This window comes from Zea mays, chromosome 3 (genome assembly GCF_902167145.1).
Source record: "Zea mays cultivar B73 chromosome 3, Zm-B73-REFERENCE-NAM-5.0, whole genome shotgun sequence".
Classification (NCBI taxonomy): Eukaryota; Viridiplantae; Streptophyta; class Magnoliopsida; order Poales; family Poaceae; genus Zea; species Zea mays.
Genome location: NC_050098.1, coordinates 113,093,588 through 113,116,847, shown reverse-complemented (window position 1 = coordinate 113,116,847; position 23,260 = coordinate 113,093,588). Strand labels below are relative to the sequence as shown.

Genomic DNA, 23,260 nt, shown 5'->3' with positions numbered 1-23,260 from the left:
TATGGTTAAGGGTTAGAGTTAGGGATTAAGGTTAGGGTTAATGGTCTAGGGTTTAGGTTCAGGATTATGGGTAGAGTAAGGGATTTGGGTTAGAGTTTAAGGTTATGGTTAAGGGTTAGGGTTGGGGTTTATGGTTTAGGGTTAGGTTTAAGGGTTTAGGGTTCAAGGTTTAGGGTTATGGTTGGAGTCCGAGATTAGGGTTAGGTTTAGTGTTATGGTTAAGGGTTAGAGTTTGGGTTTAGAGTTAGGGTTTATGGTTATAGTTTGGGTTTGGTTTATTATACTTTCTCTCTCCCTCTCTCTCTATGTTCTAATGTAATCGTTATTGTCTTCGATAGACAACTTTATGTTAATATGTGTTAATACATATTTAATTATTGCTTATATATTTGTGTATATATAGCTTAATGTGTTCTCCAATCAAGGACCAAGGATTAGGGCCCGACCACATGGACAAGAATTTTTCTAAAGAACAATCCAGTGATGAAGGATATGGAACGCCCAACGACCCTGCTCCTAGCATAGATAGGGCCACTCACCGTGAGTTGCAACGTGACCATAATTATGATCCACAAGACGCTGAGGTAAAGTACACATCCTTAATTTCATGTGTGTACCTGATTTCACAATGTCTATTACACATGCATAATTTCTTGTGCATTTTATTACATGAATAGAAGGTCTTGTCTCAATTTCGTACGATACTCGATGAAGCCGTGACACAATACAAAGACGTATCGGAACAGACCCAAGACGCACCGGAACACACCAAGAGGTCAAGGAAAAGGATGTAGAGCGATTGGAAAAGAGGTGACAGAGGACTGAACAAGTTTCCCGACAACACCTATAAAATCTCAGATGTGAGCCCGAAATGTCAGCCCCTAGCTCCAGAAGAGGCACTACCAAAGTTTCGGAAGACACTTGGGTTCTTATTTAGAGATAATCTTGACATCACAATTCGACAATGAAAAGACAAGTGAGATGATGTCAAGAACCAAATGTGAAATAAGCTATTAACGATATTCATTCTGCCTCGGGGTTTAGAAGAACTCGTGAAGGAATACACAATGAAGCAGTTTCATTGGCGGTTTCTTAAAGAAAAGCACTAGTGAAAATAGCATTTCCACTAGCCCCTAGCTGTCCTCTAGTACTGGTGGTACAAAAAACGCCAGTATAAATACGTTTTCAACCACCACTATTGAGTTTCTGTAGCAGTGAGATGAACGACCATTGTCGTCAATGTGTATAAATGTTGTGTTGTCTAAATGTAGAATCCAAACTCCTGGAATGTAGTATATATGATACAGAACGGCTCTCAAGTTTAGTCAAAATTAACTACGACCTATCTGGTTATTACCACTAGTCATTGGAGGTCAAAAGGACAGCGGGTCAACGCCAGTGAGTATGATCCCGACCGATGGCCGATCGATGGCGCCGACCGGTCGACCGAGGCCGCATGCGCATGCATGCACCGGCGGCATAACAAAACATCCGCTTTGCTTCATTCGTTGGGGGTTTTTTTCTGGCGATCGATCGATGACGCATAGGCTTACGACCTGCAGGAGTCGTAGTAAGTACATCACGTAATGTTGAAGCTCATTTATTACCAGAGCACGTGCGTGCATGCAGGACTAGCTAGCTAGTATGGAGTACGTACGATGAATGGCTGCCAAGAAATAAGGCTATCCGCAACTGTTACCCTTAAATTTTTCCCCCTATATCACTTTTTCCCTCTATTTTTTTCATCTCCCGCAGCGGTTCCCCCTAAATACTCCCCCCTACAACTATAAAATATCATTTTCTATATCAACTATCAATTTTTTATCTACTAACAATTACTCGTGGACCCACAGTACAGTGTTTAGGGTGATGAACAGTGACACGCTAGATCTGGGGGGAGAGAGAAGGGGGCCGACGCGTAGGGTGCGCTGTAGGGGGCACCGCTGCGGCCGTAGGGTGCCCCCTACAGGCGGCATGCAAGGGGAGGGGGCTGCGTAGGGGCAGCCCTTGCAGTTAGTCTAAGACTATCCGCAGCCGTTCCCCCTATATTTTTCCCCCTAAATCTTACTATGCAGCCACGTCAGCAAGATTCCCTCCCCTAAATTTACTCGTTCCGCAACCGTTCCCCCTAAATATTCCCCTACATATCCCTCTACACATTAAATATACATTTCCCTACAACTAACATAACTAACTTGTTTTTTCATTTTTATTTCTTTTTTCAACACGTTGTCATTACTACATGAAACTTTGGTTCACAAACTTTTTTAAATTATTACTCTTAATTAAGACATACTTAGTACATAATACAACATTTATGACATCCAAGCTCATTATTGTCTAATACAACAGCAAACAACTTAAGATACAGTGGTTCGACCAAACAAATACGGTTCCGCATAATACAAATTCGTAAACGAAGTAACCTAAAATTGTCTCAACAAGTGTGAATAGCACAGGCGCACAGCGTACACAACCTTTCATCATTGCTCAAAAGTAAATATGAACTGCTGCAATTTTTTTTCTGTTCCTTCATGACAACCCAAACTTCAGGATCTACATCTTCTTCGTTTGTCGACAACAGCATCTGCAAACGTTGTTCTGCCGATTTGAGTTCTTCTAGTTTGAGTTCCCTTTGTCTTATGCTTAACTTTTGGGCTTCCAAGTCCAATCTCTTCTTTTGTATCTCCCTATCTTCTTCAGTGGTCTTTTCTTTTTTTCCCCCTTTTCAATGGACCTCTGTATTTGTTTCTCAGTAATTTCTTGTAATCGGCTTAAGTACTCCGGGGACGAAGATGAACCAGCTTTCTTTCTCTCAGCTTTACTGAAATCACGGCCACGGGGCCTTTTTCCTGAGAGTCCAGCGGATCCACTGTCAGTCTCCGGTATTTGCACTGATGGACACCCCGACGAAGGTATTGATCTTGCATGTAATCCTCTAAAAGAGTGTCCTTGACATATGCTCTCCCATTTGGGTTCCCCCTTCAGTTGATGCCAGCAGTGCATATAATGAAATGGTTTGCCCTCCTCATGAGCGAACAATGTGGCTGCCTTCGATGTCTGCAAAGTTCGAATTCATTGTACAATTAGTTGCAGCAGAGACATATGTAGTTGATATAATCATCGTTTCATTAGTCGTACCTTATCGTCATCACTTAGACCACTTTGTTTCTCTCGTAGAACTCTCGCGTAGTATCCAGAGAATTTACTGACATCAGCCCTTATCTTGTCCCATCGGCTACTGAGTGCTCTGTTAAGTCGACAAGGAAATTCCCCCCTTTGTTCATTGTACCTTTTTTCAATTCTGGCCCAGAGACCCTCCCTCCTTTGCCTAGTATTCACAATGGGGTCACTACTTATTTGCAACCAAGTAGTACAAAGGAGTCTGTCTTCTGGGGCTGTAAAGTTTTGTTCCTTAGATTTCTTTTGTTTTTGAACTGGAGGTGCATTTTTCTCAGGACTATTGATGTCCTGAACACTGTGTTCAACATCTGACTCCAAGTTTAGAGGCATTTGTGGTATAGTATTAGAACCCTGCAACGGTGTACTTGATAGTGAAGGTGGATATGAATCCGTGTATGGACTCATTCCCACTGAGCCAAGAGGGTTCCTCACAAAATTCATGTAGTGATTCCAATATAGTGCAGATTGGGAAGCAGGGATCATGGTTGATTGGGAACTAGTGTTCCCTGCCTGAATTGGCGCCCACATTGTAGTTGGACCTTGACCAGGACTAGGAAAATTAATGTTTCCCATCATGTTGCAATCGACTGGATTCTGCTGCATGTAACCTGTTGGCCATAAGGGTGGTGGTGGAGGAAATTGCTGGGCATTTGACGGATTCGACATCGCCTGCGACGATGTCGCATTGCTGGCAGGGTCCATGCTAGGATATGTGGAGATGGCACACATTTAGTCTTTTGAAACACATTGTAGCCAATCGACAAATCGAGGTACGTTAAACTTAAGAGAAAGCATATAAAGACACTCAAATAATAGAACCATAATTTCATCAACTTATTAAGGACTAGCATCAGAACATTTAAGAGTCATCACAGTTCGCAGACGACAACGTTCTGGACATCATACTAACTTAAGCGGACGAGGTAGCATGGAGAATTAGACATACATGACACGACTAGTTCGACAACATGAGAACTACGAGAACCCGAGTAGTGGGTTGTTCAAAAGCAAATCCTGCTTGTACATCTCGAGTACAGTCAACTAATAAATATTCCAATAGCTATTACGAGTTGACCTATCTGAGTCGCTGAAGTACCACTCGTCACTCACATCCGGGCAGTAGAACTCCTCTTCGTCGACAGATGGTTCAGTAACTGTTGGAGGGGTCGAAGGAGATGTCAGTTGAACACTTATGTCATCCCCCTCGTACTTAGCAATTTCAGGAAAAGCTTGGACTTTTGCCTCTAAGGCATCTTGGTGAAGCAAATCAAGTTTTTCTTTCATGGCAAAGAGGGTTCTAGCTAATATCTCTTCGTCATGCATGTGGTCTAATGCATGATCTACTAATCCACGAAGGGATTTTGTGGCATCCTCGGCACAGTCGACAAGTACTTTAACCAAAGACTTCATGGTGTCTTCTTTCGAGGATGCCATTCGTAACTGTGCTGCAAAGAATAATAAATGAACAAACACTACGATTTCCTTATGAACCAAACAGGTGGAACGAATTCAGAACAGGCCAACATATTTATCAATGATGTTGCATGCAACAAGTAAAGATTTCAATTGTACTAGTCATATTCAACCATGGAACATAACATAATTATATTAGTATAAGACTGGAATTGTTATGACAGGTAAGGCCAACTTATGGGAATTAGGAATACCATAAATCTGACAAGTTCGATATATTGTTGTTTCATGTGCTCATGGACTAGAAATAGAAGCAATGCACTCATTGTCCAGCACTAACAGATGTTTGATGTCAGTCTTGTATAAAACAGTTAAGGAAATAAATAACAAACAATGCACTCCATGTAAGAAACAAACAATGCTTTAATGCGAGGGTTGAACAAAACATTGTAGGATACAAAAAACAAGGTATGTACTCCATGCAAGCACAAACATAATGAACATAATAAATAACTGTCTGCTCAAACCATATCTTGCAAAAGAAAACTTAATGTTAATGGGAAGATATGCACAATACTACAACACAATTAATTTAGGGTTATACACAATACTACAATAGAAATAAAGAAGTTGTTGTATGAATATAGAAACCTACTATATGAAGGTGGACAATTGTTTAGTTTCGTCCACTCGTATACAAGGGTGACAAACAAATTGGGGGTAGTACAGCAACACAATGAGAGTTCCCATAGACCTCACACTATGAATGAACTTGAGGCATACTAAGTTCAGAAGTAATGCCCCCTCTGATTATGTCAATGAGAGTTTTAGAACGCATAATAAACAATGAACATTACACTGAGTTGGTTGAATTAACACATTGTTGGGTACCCAACTATTATCACTCTACTACATTTTATAAAATGACCTGTTGTTGTGGACAGTGGTCATCCTAAATTAATTGGAGACGACTAGAGTTGAAGCCAGTATGCAAGCAACTTCGTAGTTTAGGGATTACAAATTTATGGCAGGTGAAAAACCTGACGCCCGAATTGTAAGCACAACCAAAATTAGTTGGACCAAGTTTGAAATACATTAACCGGGTCAGTACCTTAGAAGTGTGAAACCCTAATAGGCAGACCAGATCCGCGGAAATGAGTGAACTGGGGATTCATCGGTTGTTTGCGGATGAAATATCTTACGGTTCAAAGGATAACTGGATTGCCGTATTAAAAAGATGTTGAAAGATGTGCGGAAGAGTAACATAATCATTACGGGTCCAAGGGCGTACCTCAAGATCCGAAGATTTGGGCGGTAATAAGACGATTCGAACTGCTGGATTGGGGATCCGATGCTGGAGTCGATGGTCGGACGGTGAAAGCAACCAAGCAGTGGCGACGAACCTGGAGGGAGCCGGATTTGCGCCCTCTTCGTCTTCGGTCTTGAACGGAGCACCTTGCTGACCACCTCGGCTTCGTCGTCCACAGCTCCGACGCGGACCGGCTCCCTAGCGCGCCCGAATCGCCGTCGCCTCGTCGCGAATCGCCGAAACGCAGTCGCCTCGAACAGGAGAGAAGACGACCGCGAAGCTTCCGGTCCGTGCCGCGGGCGGATTCTTCCGCGCGAAGAAGTGGAGGGGGAGTGCACAGTGACGCCCTGCATCTGGCGTGAGAGAGAAGAGGGCGGCGGCGACGGGAGGCGGATAGCGGCGACCGCTGCGGCGGTAAGGGGTGAACAGTACCCCCTATAGCGTGCACAGTGATAGGGGAGGGGGTGCGAAGGGGGGAGCGCTGCAGATAGTCTAAAGGCACCAACAGCCGGCGGCGGTGTGTCTGCTCTTTTTTTCCCTCGATTTGTCTCCTAACGGTGTCCAGCTGTGTGTGCACTTTTTTTCCTCTTGGACACCGTACCGTCGATTATTGGTGACGACTCTAGCTACCAATTAATAAAAGAAAGTTTTAAGGGTTTGTGTGTAGGTAAAAAAACTTTGTTAATTTTGACTATATATATATATACTGTATTTATATATTACACCTGGGTGCATTCAATATAGAGAATGCACCCAGGCCGAACCTACGCGCCAGGAGCACCTGGTCCGAGCCAACCGTCCCACCCAGGCTGAACCGACGCTTCGTCTTCGTCCCTCCCGCACGCTCCCGACAGAATGCTATAATTTTCGAACCAGACCACCAGTTGCATCTAGTTATATAGAAGTTGCAATCACACCAGACCAGCCGTTGCAATTACACCAGACCAGCAGTTGCAATCATAGTTTTAACAAAATTTCCCAGAGTTATTCAGTACTTGCAATCACATCAGAGCAACTCAGCAGTTGCATCCACACCACACCAGTAGTTGCAATTACAACACACCAGCAGTTGTAATCATTTTGTTTACATTTTTTTAACAGATATTTGGGTAGAATTATACAGCAGTTGCAATCATACCTAATGCGGGGTTGCAATCACACCACACCAGCAGTTGCAATTACACCTCTTTGTCCTGACACTAAAACCAGCCAACTTTGCATAGTCAAGGTAAAAGAGGTAGGCTTCTTCCCTTGTATCAAATGTTTGCCACATCCTGGGGACAAACACATCAAGTATGTTTGCATCCTGCAGAACAACACGCAATCATGAGTTTGCAATTAGCAGATACTCATAGTTGCAATCAACAAGCAACAAACGTTGCAACTGGAGTAACAACACAGCATGCAATGGTAATCAAGGAGTAAAAACAGAGACTTAAGTTTGCAATTAGAGGATACTCGCGGCGGGGGGCAGGGAGGCGCGCGTACAGGAGGGCTAAGGACGTGCTCTTATGGGGAGGCGTGCTCGGGGTGTTATTGCACCCTGGGTGCATTCAATATAGAGAATGCACCCAGGTGCATTTTAGTGCCGCCGTATATATATATATATATATATATATATATATATATATATATATATATATATATATATATATATATATATATATATATATATATATATATATATATATATATATATATATATATTGAAAGTCTTAGGCTTTCAAACAGTAAATTAAGCCCTGGCTAACCACTTCTGCGATCTTATTAGACCACACCAGTCAAACCTCTCTTCCACGCGTCAGTCAAACCCCCGGTCTAACATCCTAACCCCGCGCGGGACGGACGCCATAAATTGTGTTTCTGTTTTTTTGCACAAATAGCATAAATACTTCACCGAAATAGCGTAAATAATTCATAGAGATAGCATAAAAACCTCGCCCAGCCACAGGAGCACGTGCACAGGCGCATGCATGCAGAACCTATTTTTATACTAAATCCGATAGTAATGGCACATCGTGTGAGTTTTCATTGCATGTGCGAAAATTTTGGAAGATATTTTTGTTTCCACTCGATGCATGCAAAAATTGGATGATTTCATAAATATAGGATTGCTCCAACAGCCATATAGCTTGGCTCGTTATAACCAGTTTATGATATATACTGATACTAATTTTGCTACACGATGTAGATATTTAAGCAATTTGGTACACTACGTAAAAATCTGGCATGCGGTTCAGTGCTACATGTTCGAGGGTAAAAAAATCAATTTTGAGTGTAAAAACCCTTAGTTATGATCGTAAATACCGAGCCAAAGTGAGATGTTGGTAACTCTAATGCCTTATATTACTGATCATAAAAATCTTCAAGATGGAGCATAGAGAGTGATAGATAATAGCGTAAATGTTGATTCACTGTCAACCAACAGCTCCCTCGTCCATGTGACCAATATAAATCAATGGATATGATTAGGGTGTTGATTAGGAGAGTTAATTAGGGGAATTGGTTAAGGAATTTGATTTTAATGGCAGTTACAAACATCATAAATTGAGGGATTCCCTTTTTACTGTGCACGCGAAAAATATGTATGTGGGACATTGGTGGGCACATCCACATATTTGAGCAAAAACATCCTTAATTTTAGCATATATTGATAGTGGTAAGCATAAAAATTTGTAATATTATTACAATGGTCACGTTTGACACCCCCCATAACAAATGTGTGTGAATCTAGGTGGTTACCATAAAAACTAAAGCCACGTGAGAGATGTCGTATTCATCATCATAAAAATCCTAAATAGAATGCATTAATAGTGTAAGTAGTAGGCATAAAACATAATCATGGAAGGCATAAACACGGATCGATGGGAGGACGTCACTGGAGGATGACCCGAAGTCCACCGGATCAGCGAACGCCTCTTAAGCCACCAGATTGGAGGTGGTCTTCGTCGAAGGACGCTAGAGACACGCCGGATCGGAGAAGGTCATTGTCTTCAGATGATGCCACGGGCGGTCACCTCCACCATCGTCGCACGGTGTCGGGCGGTTGCCGTCGCAGACGCTCGTAACACCGCTAGTGCCTTGTGCAGTCACTGCCGCCACGACGCTCGCGTCTTCGGACGCCGCTCGCCGACGTCACCTCGGGCCGCCGCTCGCGCCTCGCACCGCAGGAAGCCATCGTCGATGTCCGGCCACCAGTCCTCGTCGCTCGGACCTCAAGCAGTTGCAGCCACTGCTAAGACCCAAAACCCTAATTCCTACGGGTTTGGGCTGCTTTTCTAGACGCCCTGGATTGGTCCGGCTCAATCAAGTGACACCGTCTGAACCAGGGCTTCCTCTAATTATTGAAAGCGTAGGGCTTATAATATATAAACTATATATATATCATGGGTCCTAATATTTCAATAATGAGAGGAAGCTCAGACCAAACACTAGACTACGCAGTCCAACCCAACTAGATAGTCCCATGTGCCAGGACCGCGACACCCGTGCAGGTACCAAAGTGACTAATTTGGTCATACACTATCAATCCCTATTGTTCCGCGGCCAATATCCTCTCTTTCTATTTCTACTCGCTGCAATCTAGGAAGCAAACACCCCACGAATCCCTCGTATGTGGCGTTTACGTCAGGGCAATTGACGCATCGCCTTCCGCCGCCGTCTCCATCCTGTACTCCGGTTACCGCCCAAGTCGTCGCATTGGGGTATTAGAGGCACGGTTTACAAAACCGTTTCAGATGTAAAAACCACCCCCACCGGTAACGGTTTACCGGCGGTAAACCGGTAAAAAACGGCCGATTTGGCCAAACCAAATCAGTTTGAATTCAAACCGGTTTACCGGCAAAAAACCGGTAAACCGCTAGTTAACAGTGAAACAAACTTGTTTTTACTGTTTTTTGTAGAAAAAATTGAAAATTTTGGCAGGATTTATTTGTAGTTTGCTTAATTCATATTGTACAGTAAATATTAATTGATCCACACGACATGTGTTCACCAAAATAACATACAACATACATATGCAACCACAAACTCCAGTTTTCATGCAATAAACAACTAGCGAACTTCGCAATACTCAAATACAAGTTCTTTTACACCTCTCCAATGAGGCAACAACACATAGGTCAACTTATTTCACAATACTCACATGTTCAGCTCGAGTCATAGTGATAGTACTCAGGCATGTTGGAAGGGTCGTGATATTGTTCCAATCCGTCATAGTGATAGTGATAGGTCTATACAAAAGATATGAGATACATTAGCGAGAAAACAAGAACGACAAATAAATACTTATCCACAAAGCAAAAGAACATACCAGTGCAACGGGAACTTGTCCATACCCATATTGTGGTCCTGGTGGATACATATTTGATAAATTTGAATATAGTGGTGGAGGAGGTCCATAGTTTTCATACCCATACATGATCGATGGTGGTACTTCGCCTGATGGTGGAGGGGGTCCATAGGTTCGCTGACCCGGTTGCCATTTCCATGCATAAGGGTTATAGACTGGGTCTTGTCCAGTCGGATAGTTAGAAGAACCGGAGCTACTTGAGCTATGGATTCCATCTTGGACAGGAAATGAAACCGAACGACGCCGACCACGTATTGTCTCCCGCTGTGAATGAGGTGCATCATGGTAAGAATCTTGTGTTGAATGGGTGAACCGACTTCCTCCAGTGGATCTCCAATCTCCTGCACCACTCCCTCCTGTACCACTCCCTCCTGCACCATATAATCCAGCATCACCATGGCTGCCATCATCACCAGCACTAGGGTCAGTTGTGTTATCATCACTGTATTCATCCTCTTCTTCCTCTTTGATTTGATCGGTGATTTTGACCCTTTTTCCTTTCCTATCTGATGGACCAAGTCTTGTCTTCCGCTTGCCAAGGTGGGTGTCGCCAATTGTTTCATCGACCCATTCTTGCACTTCCTCTGTGCCTCCTTGCTCACGTACAAGCGATGTAAACAACGTGCTAGGAAGAGGAGTGTCACTGATAGGTGAGTCTTCATCCAATGTTGGAGGTGCATTGGATCTTCCTCTTTCCATCCAATCTCTAATGGCTTCATTATGCCTATGTAATGATAGATCCATGAAGGCCAAGGCAGGATCAAACTCACTAGGCTATGTTGTACCAGTTACTCGTTGGATGCGAAGATGAAGGTTGTAGTTAACGAACACAAGCTCATGCAATTTCAAGTAGCCAAGTTTGTTGCATAGCTTTGTGTGGATGAAAGCGAAAGTACTCTAGTTGCGCTCACACCCACTCGATGAGGCACACTATGATAACAGCCGCTTAGCAACACGTTGAAGTGTTGGCGTATCTGATCCAAACATGGACCACCAACTCGAAGGAGAAGTCCCGCGGTCAACGGCCATTCTCCTTGCAAGCTCACTCGAGAAGTCTCCAATCTTTCTCTTGAAAAAGTCATACTCTTGGAGTGCCATTGTAGCAGTATTTGAATCAAACATCCTTTCAACACCCTTACAAATATCTGTCATGAGATTGTTCGTCGTCCCCATGACATAGTTCACATATGGATGCAAGGCACACGCTGGTTGCACATATGTGTCTGTCATGATAGTGTTCATTCTAGCATCAACCACATCCATGATCGTGTTGTAGCAGGCACTATCATTCTCAAACTTACTTTGATATATGTGTTTGGTGTTTGCGTATTGAATGAACACCTCACCAAGTGTTGGACTTTTCTCCTGATCAACAAATCTTAGGAACACATATAGAGGTTCAACTTCATCTAAAACTTATTGCATGTTCTCCCACCATTCAACATTGGTGATGTTGTCGAAAGCATATCTTCCCATTGCAGTTAGGAAGTAACGTGAGTGCCTGAATTCTGGTGACATAAACCATACCATGAACTTTTGCTTCCTTCTCATGAAACTTTCCAAGAACATGTAGTTAGTGCCAAATCTGGTAGCATTCCATTTCACTAACTCACCTTAGATGCCTTTCTTCATCATACTGTGTAAACTTGATGAGTTCTACATCCAACTACAGATCCTTTGGGCGCTTTGAATCATCGCTTCATGATGTGCCCACTTCCCAATGTCCTTTAGCATCAGATTAATTGTATGTGCTAAACATGGCTGTCATATTATATGCTTGTACTCTATGGCTTCTCTGCTCAGCATCTTACAAGCCTTCTTAAAGTTGGAACCATTATCTATTACAATTTGGACAACATTCTTTGGTTCAATAATCTTCAAGACATTTTTGATCTCCTGCTACATCAACATATGTATGAGTGGCCAGTAAAAAAGGGTGAAGCAACTATGAGTATGTACAACATACGTACCTGCATTACGAATTTATGGTCCTGGACCTCTCCAGTTGCATCAACGGACTTTAAAAAATACATCATCACATTGCAATACACCAAAAAGTTAATGATGATCTTTTGTGTAGGACCAGTCCATGAATCACACATTAGAGTCGCACTAAACTCATTCCACTCAATCTTCCATTTGTCAATCTCCTTCTGAAACTCCTTAACATTTTCATCAAGCTACTTGTCATCAATCTCTCGACCAGTTGGTAATTTGACCCCCACACCTGCATTTAAGGCAACAAGATTATGTCAACAACATAGATCAAATACAACAAAATATATTGTGTTATTTGTTACCTTGTTTTTGGGACTCCATAATTGCGGCCCTAAAATATGGGTTATCGAAGTTTCGACCCGGGATGCCAATGGCATGACAAGCCTTTGCCCAAGCCCTACCAAGAATCTCTTTCGAGCTCGTTCCCTTACTTGTCCAGGGACCAGTATCTATCCTCTATTGCCTTAGTCCAGAGGCTTGAGCAAGATTGTAGTCTCTAACACAATCAGGTACTTGTTCCCTACTCCTTCCCATCATCCTATCAAGTGGCCCTCGAGATACCCTCTGGCTGGAGGATCTACCACCCCTGTCAAACCTTGCACCAGCCCTCTGACTAAATTTGTGCTCCACACGTGACAGATGCAGAGCTGCTTTAAGTTCATCCTCATACTCATCATCCCCAAAATGGGTTTGTGCTTCCTCATCTGCCCTCAACTGCTGCCTGAACCTAGAACTCTTCTTTTCCTTTGTCTTGTCTATGTCAAGTTTGAAGTATGCCTTTATGTCTGGAGGAACAGAGGGACATTTCTTAACATTCTTCCCTCTATGCGCGAGATGCTCCTTCAATCGGGTACCATCCCCTCCGCTCTTTGTTTCTCTACAATACTTGCATTTGAAACATGCGCCAACCTTCTCTCCGTGCAACCAGACTCTATCTCTTTCTCTTTCTCTATCTCTATCTTCATCCGACATGTCTCCTACAGATGTGGCAAAAATATCATATAACTTGAAACAATAGCTAAACCATAACTAATACAGTAGTAGTAAATAATATTATGAGTTACATATACTATAACTAAAATAGAGCTAGGCACTAAATATTAAAAATCCATGAACATAATCTAACAATAACTATGCATTAAGTTATTAACACAAACATGAACGAAATATGAAAACCTAAACATTAAAAATACAAATCTAGGCACTAAATATCTAAAATAGAGCTAAATCTTTGTACCATAACCATTTTACCGGTGGTAAAATATGATTTACCTCTCCCCGTGGGCGGTTTACCACCAGTTTTGTGATGGAAACCGCCGGCGAGGGGATCTGCGACGACGGAGGGGGGCAGCGGCGAAGCGGGCGGTAAACCGCTCCTGGCCGACGATTTACCGCGCGTAGCCGCCGGTAAAAGGTGCGGCAGCGGTGGTTTTTACGTGTGCGACGGCGACGGGTATGTGGGCTCTCAGGTAACTGAATGGGGAAAGTGAGGGGAGCTAGGGAGAACCCGGAGGAGAGGGATATTTAGATTTTTTATTAATGGGTTAACGGGTCCATACATTTTTCTATTTTTTTGTTGGCTAAATTGATTTAAATTTAAATATATTGTATACCAAATTACTCAGTAAAACATATAGTTTTTATCATATTTTTATAAATTTTTTATAAATTTTTTTAATCTTTTTAAATTTAGACTGAATTAAAAAAATCGCTGGTAAACCGTTACTGTCCACCGACAGTTTCGGTAAACCGAGCAGTTTACCGCTGGTTTTGGACGGTTTTGCAATCCTTGTGGAGGCCGAGTGAATAGCCACTGCTGGTCGCCCAACTCATCCCATCTCCGCCGAGCATCAAACCAAAATCACCAGCGCATTTGTGAAGGTATTTTTTTCTTGATTCTGTTTTGGCCAACAGCGAAACCGTGCCTAGAAGCTATCTGTAGCGCAAATCAATCCTCGTATTATCCGATGGATTTCCCATTTTCTAGAAAACCCCATTCCGCCCTAGAGATTATTACCATTATATTGTTTCTACTCGGAAGGAGTAAACAATGCGTGTTTGGGTTGATGATTAACGAAGACTATCCACTAAATTAATTTCGTGATTTTCTTACACTCGGTATTTTTTTCCAGACTCTTTTTATGGTTAGGGTCTACAGTATATATACTCATTCAGGTTGTTTATACACCGTGGGTTAAACTATAGTCATTAAGTATTAGGTAAACATTATTAGGTAAATTAAATTCCAGAATCCAATCCATCACACTATTATGAAGTGTTTTTCTCAAACCATAAACAGCCATAGATTATGTTATGCGATGACATCATTTACCTACGACATATATCTATTGTGAAGAGTGAAGACAGGCACTACCGGACTCACGTTCTTTGCCAAGTGTTTAATACACTTGGCAAAGACTGTTTTACACTCGGTAAAGTTTTTACTAAGTGTTACACTTGGCAAACATTTTATCGGCAAAAAGTTCTTTGTTGAGTACTTTTTTCGGACATTCTGCAAAGACTTTGCCGAGTGTCGAAAAGCACTCGGCAAATTAAGAATCGCAAAAAACCTCAAAAAACAGCAAAACTTTTTTTAATTATGGGAACAACTCTCCGACCACTACACATTACCGTACCCATCGCCCTATCATTTTTCACTATTAATTTAAATCAAATCAAATTTACATGTTTTGTGAACCTCTCTCTCGCGTATACCCTCCTCTACCACTACACTACTACATCATGTACTATATTACGTTTTCATTTCTCATGTACTATAACAATCTGAGAGTAATTTGATTATCTGTTGCACTAAATGAATTCATTTAAAAATGTGACGAACTATAAAGTTGCATAACTTTTCAAGATCTATAAGTTCTATTATGATAGTTTCTACATCCAAGGCCGTTTACAATATTTGAATTTCAAATTTGAAAACTTCACACGGATTTTTCAATGATAAGATGATTTCAAATAAAAAATGTCAATTACAAAGTTTCATTACATTTCAAGACCTACAACTTTTATTTTGACGGTTTTTCCATCCGAGGTAGTTTGACAAATTCAATTTTTAAAGTTCAAACATAGTTTTGCAAGGCAAGATGATTCTAAACCAAAACATTGTCAACTACAAAGTTTCATAACTCTTCAATATCTACAACTTTTATGTTGGTGGTTTTTTCTTTCGAGATCGTTTTTTCAAAATTCAAATTTTAATTTTTTAAAACTCAGACGTAGTTTTAGTTGACAAGATGACTTCAAATGAAAAAGTTGCCAACAAAATTCTATAACTTATCAAGATATATAAAGTTTATTTTGGTTGTTTGGTCATTTGTTCATCTTACACGATGGTTCTAACATATGCACAAATCTTATACATCTCTCTCTTACTTTCATAAACTACGAGAGAGATATAGGTTTTATGAACAAATTTACTTTTATTTTGTCATATGAAGATATGTTCAAAATATAAATTGTACATGATGATGATTTATACAAATTTGTATTTGAAAACTTTTTCATTTGAATTAATTTACTGCTTTAAAATGTGATTTTTAAATTGTCTTTGCCTAGTGTTGAAAAAAAGCACTCGACAAAAAAGCTCTTTGTCGAGTGTTATATATTTGACACTCGGCAAGGAAGCTCTTTGCCGAGTGTTAAAAATAAAACACTCGGCAAATAGCAGTGTTTTCTTTTACTAAAAGTTTTTTGCTTGGCACTCGACAAAGAGCTTCTTTGCCGAGTGCCAAAAAAAGCACTCGGCAAAACATTTGGCACTCGGCAAAGAGCCGAATTCTGGTAGTGAGGGTTACCTATTCTTTTACTTCTAACATGTACAATTTCATCTTACAGTTATTTCTTGTAGCATTTTTATTATGGGGATTATTTTGGTTTTCATGCCGTTAGAGATAACCATATCTTGCTCAATTGCAGTTGCATTTAGTATACAAAATATCATTTTCTGTGATTTTTGGTTGTTTATGTAGTGATAACACATTTTCTAGTATATATGTATCCAATGAATAATATTTTTATTATTACTATGCCATCCAAATCATTTTATCCCAATTGTATTGAAAATATTGCTCAATAAATACAGATCATGAAGCTAGTTGACCGTCCTCCACCAAATCCAAAGCGCATCACAATTGAGTCAAGCCAGGAAGTTTTTTCCGTCGACGTCCCTCACCTAACTGGAGTCAGTAGTAGTACAGAATCAGTTGCTTATCTCCATTCTAGCCATGCTCGGCAACAACATGATCACACACAGCCAGATGTGAAGCAGCACTTGGATCTTTAGAAAACCCCTGGCCTTCGTCACTGCAATAAGGCGCTATCTTGCCGTAGAAATAAAAAAGAACATAAGTCAAGCATAAGTTTTGATGATGACTTTATGCCTCCACCAAAAGACAAGCGTCGTGTTTCATTTGCTGACCCCCAAATTCCCCATCTAACTCCAACAAGAAAAAGTGTTCAGTGTCTGCCCGTCTTTTACCGCCTAGGTTTTGAGGCACTGCTCGGCGCACATGATAAAGAGTTTGACCAGCGTTGTGCATCGCTAGAAGTTAGCCACCACAACCTAGTAGCCAAGCAGATATAGTTATCCCAGACTTTTGGAGAAATGATCGATGAAGTGATTAAAGGTGTGTCGGATGCTGATGCACATATCGACGCTGCAAAAGGTAAATTTTGTGGATTCTCAACATTTTTAATACATCAGTTCACATTTTCCATGCTATATCACGTTACATTATACAATTTTTATTGCTAGTGTTACACAACATTAATTTACACAATTACATACCATTTCTGAATCCACACACTTAAGCTTTACACAAATTTTTATGACCAACACAGGATATTTATGTCATTCAGTAACAATACTTATGGTTCAGCTACTCCCCCTCCAAAGTACTCACTCCACTTCAATCCAACAATTATCTCACAGTCACACATAATTTGTTCCACTATTTATGCTCTATCCTACAAAACACCACTAAGCAGGAGTACTACTGTCTACCTTAGTTCACTTATGACAAATGTTTCATACATCTTTGATTATGGTACTACAAAACAAGGTACACCTCTCGTTGACCGCCCAACAACATCATCTCAAACCAACTATGCACCTCACGGTTTCATATGGACGAGGACACCACCCAGACACAAACGCAAGATATATATGACACTGATCCGGCACATGTTTCACGTCCATTATGTTGGCATTCCATTTCCACTTTCTACTACCACTCACTTAAACCAACCCTTATGACACATATAACAATCATATTTTTTTATTACAAGTAGCAAATTGGCATATATTCGGATGCTGATGATGTTAATATGAGTGTTCCACTTTTTTGACTCCACTCCAACAACAAATGTATGTTTATTAACCAAGTCTCAATATAACCACATTTTGCAAAAAACATAGTTTTTCAATGTTATATCTTCAGATTTTTTAACAGGATCCCATTGTTGATGAGAACACTGGTAGTGCTCTAACACCGCATCACCAAAATGTGTGTATATTTATTTTTATGCTTACCATGATGATAAGTTTATCCGACAATTACAATGTTATAAGTTTCTGTAATAGGTTGTAGAAAAAAATAAGTTGTGATGCCCCTCAAGTCAGGGCCCTCCACTATTTGACCACACCCAGTTGCACATGTGAGTTATTACTTTTTGTTTAATTATTGCTTGTTGTCAATTTTGAATATACAACAACCCTATTAATTTCCCACATTACATTTTCCGTTTTCTACTAGCAACCACAAATGGAAATTAAATCAGTCACTGACCACCCACCTAAGCTTTCACACTTAGATTGTGCTCGAAGATTGCTTGATTACATATGCTCCCAAGATATGCAAACAAGTAGGTAATCACCCCAACTACATCGGTCAATTAACTTCCTTATCACTTCTTAATGTATCATTGTTTGTTCTTCATAAATTACAATCATCTCACGATATGTATTTATATTGCCACAAGAACATTATAGATTTCGGTGGTTATGGTGGCACGTTGCATGATTTCTATGAGTCATATTCCATGAACAAATGCCTAGATAACTTCTTCATGCAGGGCTTCATAGACTGTCAACGTGTCGATGATGAAGTGTCCCATTCTGAAATCAACAAGGAAAGGCTAATCCTAGATGTCAATGTGGGGGTAATGTTCTGAACACATCCTTTTTCATACACCCCAACTATTATCATGCTTTGGAATATCACATAATGTTTTTTATTATTAGGGTGTTCTTAATATGGAGGAGCATGAAGAACGCAGTAAGAACCCTCAGGCATTTACCACCACCGTACTAGCAAATTTGCTTGCTAGTCTCCTCCCACCTAACGAACAACTTCAATTGTGCAAAGTGTTAAGTTTATACACACAGTCAACCTAACAATTAACCTACAACATTGTATTTATGCCACTCATACACAATACTTATGCCAATATCATAACTACATATAGGATGCTAGCAAACACACTATTATGCAATTTGATACAGATTTTAATGCTACATTTTGATAATTGCACACATTATATGTACCATCAGATTTGACAACATCCCTTCCACGCGAATTTATTTATTTTACAAATATACAGATCATGGTACCGATGCTACATTGGGGGATATTGTACTTTATATGTTATTAATTTTAGCCTTCATCGTATCAACTTTCTTAACGCCAATCCTTACGGGCCAGATCTTGGTGGCACCTCATGCAAAGAGTACAATAATGAGCAAGTGAACTTCAATGACACGAAGATGCCATGGTCTAGGCTAATCATGAACAGACTAAGTTTGACACTGCAAGAAGCCAGACCAGACCAAATTCTGGTATCCCAAAGTTTGGCAGCTACAAAATTACACTTTTACCTAACTGTTCGACGATGAAAGCAGGATCAAACCATTGAGTTTTTTGTTACAACTTATATGTGTTTCTATGACTACTATGACAAAGAAGTTCCAGAGTTCATAGACCCGGTAAGCACATAAACTTGTTATAGTATTGTTCAAAATAGTTGTAATCACTCAAGCATGCCAAACATCAGAATAGAATTTCCTTCAACAACTTCCGTTTAAGGAGCCTTAATATCATATGATGTAGTTTCAAAGTCTGGTTGAATACTGTCGGCGTTTTGTGTAATACTCAAAAGTTCAATAATGAGAATAGAGATAATCTCAATAATTTGGGACCTCTACTTATCATTACATGTGATCAACCCTAGTTAAAAGTGGATAATTAAAACAAAGAACACCTCAATAACCTATGCATCATGCTGGAGTTTATTTGATTGTGCATATGTGGATAATAAAAATAAAAGTATCAATAGCAACGTATTAATGTGCCCACAACATTCAAACCCTAGTTTGAAAACAAAACCATGAAAATGGGGAAGGAAAGAAAGGAATATCATATAATACAAAATAAATTTATAAGTATATAACTTCATCACACCTGGGTATAACCAAGTAGAATATTCAAACTGAGTACAAATTCTGCTGTGAAATTGAATTCAAATTCTAGGTTGAAAATTTGGATTTAAAATATAAGAAAGAAAAGGAAAATAACAGCAAAAGAAAAGAAAAAGGGATAAAAAGCCTACCTGGGCCGCGGGATCTAATTCGGCCCACTTTACTGATTTTCCCCACCGCGCGGCCCAGAACCATCTGTGCGCACGCGTGCTTGTGGCTGCCGCGTGGGGCCCACAACCCAGCCCCGTCCCTCCTTACTCCCAACGCGCCGTATCTCTGTTGGGTGGGCCCCAGTTGGCAGCTTCTTCCTCAACAGAACACTGTGAAGACTGTCGCGCGCTCACCCGCGATTGCCGGGGAGTTTTGCTGGCCTGGTTCTTTCTCCCCCCTCCTCAGACTTCCCAGGCTTGGAGAATAAGACCCGCAGACATGGGATCTCAACAAACTCCACTAGCGTCTTCCTATGAGTTCGCAGGCAGGATTGGATCGACCGCTCTCTCCTTCCGTGCGGACTCCACCCTCTCTGTAGGATATAAATCCTGGGCTTTGCGCACTCCATGCCGCATCCTTTCTTCATCCGCAAAACCGAAGCACCGAGAGCCATAGATGTCGGCGAGCCGAGCGATTCCAGGTTGAAGTGAGAAAAAAAAATACTGAAGCCACTGCTTTCGGCGTACGCCGTCGTTCGGCTGTTGTGGGGCGGTGAGGACTTGGACAGAGAGAGTCAGAGCTCACTGCCGTCGTGCTTGGCCGTCGGGCTGAGCGAAACCATGGGAGTGAAGGGTGGAGCCGAGCGGCTCTATCACTGAAGACCCAGAGAAATCACGGGCAGAGAGAGAGAAAGCTCTGCGCCGCCCTTGACTTCGCACCTGAGCATCGGTCGGCACCCTCTGGTGGGTTGGGGAGCATCGCTAGACACTAGAGAATCTCGCCGTGGACCAAATCCTGTGGGAAATCGGCTGAACCACCGGCAATCTCTCACCGGCGCTCTGTTTCCGCCGTGGAAACCTGCATCACCGTGGCCAGACGCTCTCCGCGCCGAGACGACCGGTAAGACCCCCCCAGCGTACTCGCCATCAATTTCTTATCGCGTTGATCGTCTCAGATTAGGGGATTGGTGCTCTTCTGCGCGGATTCTGTACCTCGCCGGCGGGAGCCGCCGCGCGGGCTACGGGCGCCGCCGTGCTCAGCCAGCAGGGTAGGAGAAGACCTCCTGGCCGTTGGATCGGTTAGTGGCGTCTAGGATTAGATCGGGATGGCGGTAGGATATTGACCGCAGATCCGAGAAGCAACGGTTTAGATTAGATTATGTATACCCCTTCGTCCACATAGAATCTCGGTCGTGGATCACGCGATCGACGGTTCTGGATGAGCATTGTTTCATTGAATCGACGAAGTTGATCGTGGCCCTTGATTTCTAATCCTGCGGCGGGGGATCCACCGTAACCCTTCGTCGTGGCACTTTCGCAAAAGAGACCCCGTAGTTTTATAGATTGAACCCGCCGTCCACCCGTGACATTGGATTGGGTCTCAGATTTCTTGCGCAAAAGTCCCTGTGGTTTCCTGTTTTAGTGCGCCCAGTCCAAGGAGTTAAGAAATCAGATAAAAGGTTTTAGAAAATGATTTTAAATGCAAAAATAAAGGCTAGAATTTGTTTAATTCATAAGAAATTCATATGATGTCCAAATCAATCCATTCCAATTCCCATAATTTTGTAATAATATTTTCTATCAACTAGTGTCTCTGATTTAACATGAAACCCATATTAGAATAGATCACTCAATTAATTTTGTATCAAATACATAAAATCTTCATAGATCCGTAACGCCTTTGTTTTAATTCCGAATTGACTCGTTCTAGTTGCGTTAGCTTCGTATAAATATCTACTACACAATAGCAGCATTTATTATATGATATTCCATCCTTTTATAATCGGGTTAATCCATGTCTATTGGATTAACTTATTTAATATTAATATATAATATTTTAATTTTATGGTTATAATTTAACTAGATAATCTTTAAATAATGACTTAGATTAAAGTTGAGTTAATTATTTATATAATAAATTCTCAAATGATTTATACTAACCAATTTATAATATAGTTAATGTCTTAATCACATAAATCTTCTATAAAATCATAACTCCTTAATCGTAGTTCCGATCTTAGTGGTTCTTGTTTCTACAATCTGCGTAGAATAATATTATACCATTTATTCTTATGTTTGGTGTGATGTTAATTTTGCCTATACACTGTTTGTCTGTATTGCTACGTTTAGCAGTGAGGTTACGAGTCACCTGAAGAGCAAGTTGGCACCTGGAATCTCAAGTCCCAAGCAAGTTGTGCCCTTGATCACTTCTTTTACCCAGCCATGTTCTGATTAATCATAATGATCTGCATAGGTTAATTTTGATGGGACCCAATAGGTTACCCTAGTTTGTCTATCTTTATACCTTGTTTACCACTGAACTTTTTGGGTAGTACTTGCTAGTGCTTTATGTGGTTTTGGGTATGAAGATACATTATTCATGATCACACTTTTATTATCTATTTATTATTACTGTTCATGATAAGATCATTATGTTAATTGGAACATGGAGCGACCACCCGGGAAAACAGTGCTACCACAAGGGTTTAATGGGACGCCCTTGGCTGATTAATTAGGAAAGCTAGTGGAAGACTACCTTACCCGAAAGGGGCAAGGGCAGTAGGGGAGTGGTCAGTGTAGGGAGGCCCTCGGGAGGATTTTGCTGCGATGGCGGTCCTGCAAGGGATTCCTGCATTGGAGCTTCCTATAAACTGTAGCGGGTTTTCTGAAGCTAGTGGAACTTTGTAAAGGCCTCGTAGTGTTACCCTGCCTCGCCTCCTCGGTAGAGGTGTATGGGAAGTCGCGATCCCTTGGCAGATGGGTAACATGACTTGTGGGTAAAGATGCGCCACCTCTGCAGAGTGTAAAACTGGTATACTAGCCGTGCTCACGGTCATGAGCAGCTCGGACCCTCACATGATTAACTTATGGAACTAAATTCAATTTGTCATTTGCATTGCATCGCAGGTGATGTTGTTACTTCTGTTCTACTATTTAATTGGGTTGGTATTTACTTATACTTAGTAATTGCTAATAAAATTTTGACCAACTTTAAAAGCAATGCTCAGCTCTAACCATCCTCTTTGGTAAGCCTTACACTTCACGTGAGCTCCCACCTTTGGCGAGTTCATGCACATTATTCCCCACAACTTGTTGAGCGATGAACGTATGTGAGCTCACTCTTGCTGTCTCACACCCCCCCACAGGTCAAGAACAGGTACTGCAGGATGAGGCGCATGGAGGATGCTGTGATGAGTTCGTGAGTGGTCTAGGCCGTCGTCTCCCAGTCAACTTTGGGTTGTTGGACCGTTGTCTCCTTATAATGTAATTAATTATTTATTTTGTATAGAACTCCTATTATATAGTAAAGTTGTGACATTCGATCTTGTGCCATGATTCATCATATGTGTGAGACTTGGTCCTAG

At 41.2% G+C, this 23,260-nt stretch overlaps 1 protein-coding gene across 1 annotated transcript; it reads right to left on the bottom strand.

Moving 5' to 3' along the window:
* Positions 1 to 2,263: 2,263 nt before the first annotated feature.
* Positions 2,264 to 6,282, bottom strand: LOC109945076 (uncharacterized). The gene is made up of 3 exons (XM_035966264.1): positions 5,888 to 6,282; positions 3,142 to 3,886; positions 2,264 to 3,060 (listed from the first exon to the last, which is right to left on the bottom strand). The coding sequence occupies exons 1-3, from the start codon at positions 6,256 to 6,258 to the stop codon at positions 2,647 to 2,649; spliced, it is 1,530 nt and encodes a 509-aa protein (XP_035822157.1). The 5' UTR covers positions 6,259 to 6,282; the 3' UTR covers positions 2,264 to 2,646.
* Positions 6,283 to 23,260: the final 16,978 nt, after the last annotated feature.

What these genes read in the sequence shown, in the direction of transcription:
- LOC109945076 (XM_035966264.1), bottom strand. Translation starts at nt 6,258, where the DNA reads ATGCAGGGCGTCACTGTGCACTCCCCCTCCACTTCTTCGCGCGGAAGA. An exon ending in CCAAATCTTCGGATCTTGAG is followed by an intron (nt 3,887 to 5,887) that starts GTACGCCCTTGG and finishes CACATATCCTAG; the next exon opens with CATGGACCCTGCCAGCAATG. An exon ending in GTCTAAGTGATGACGATAAG is followed by an intron (nt 3,061 to 3,141) that starts GTACGACTAATG and finishes CGAACTTTGCAG; the next exon opens with ACATCGAAGGCAGCCACATT.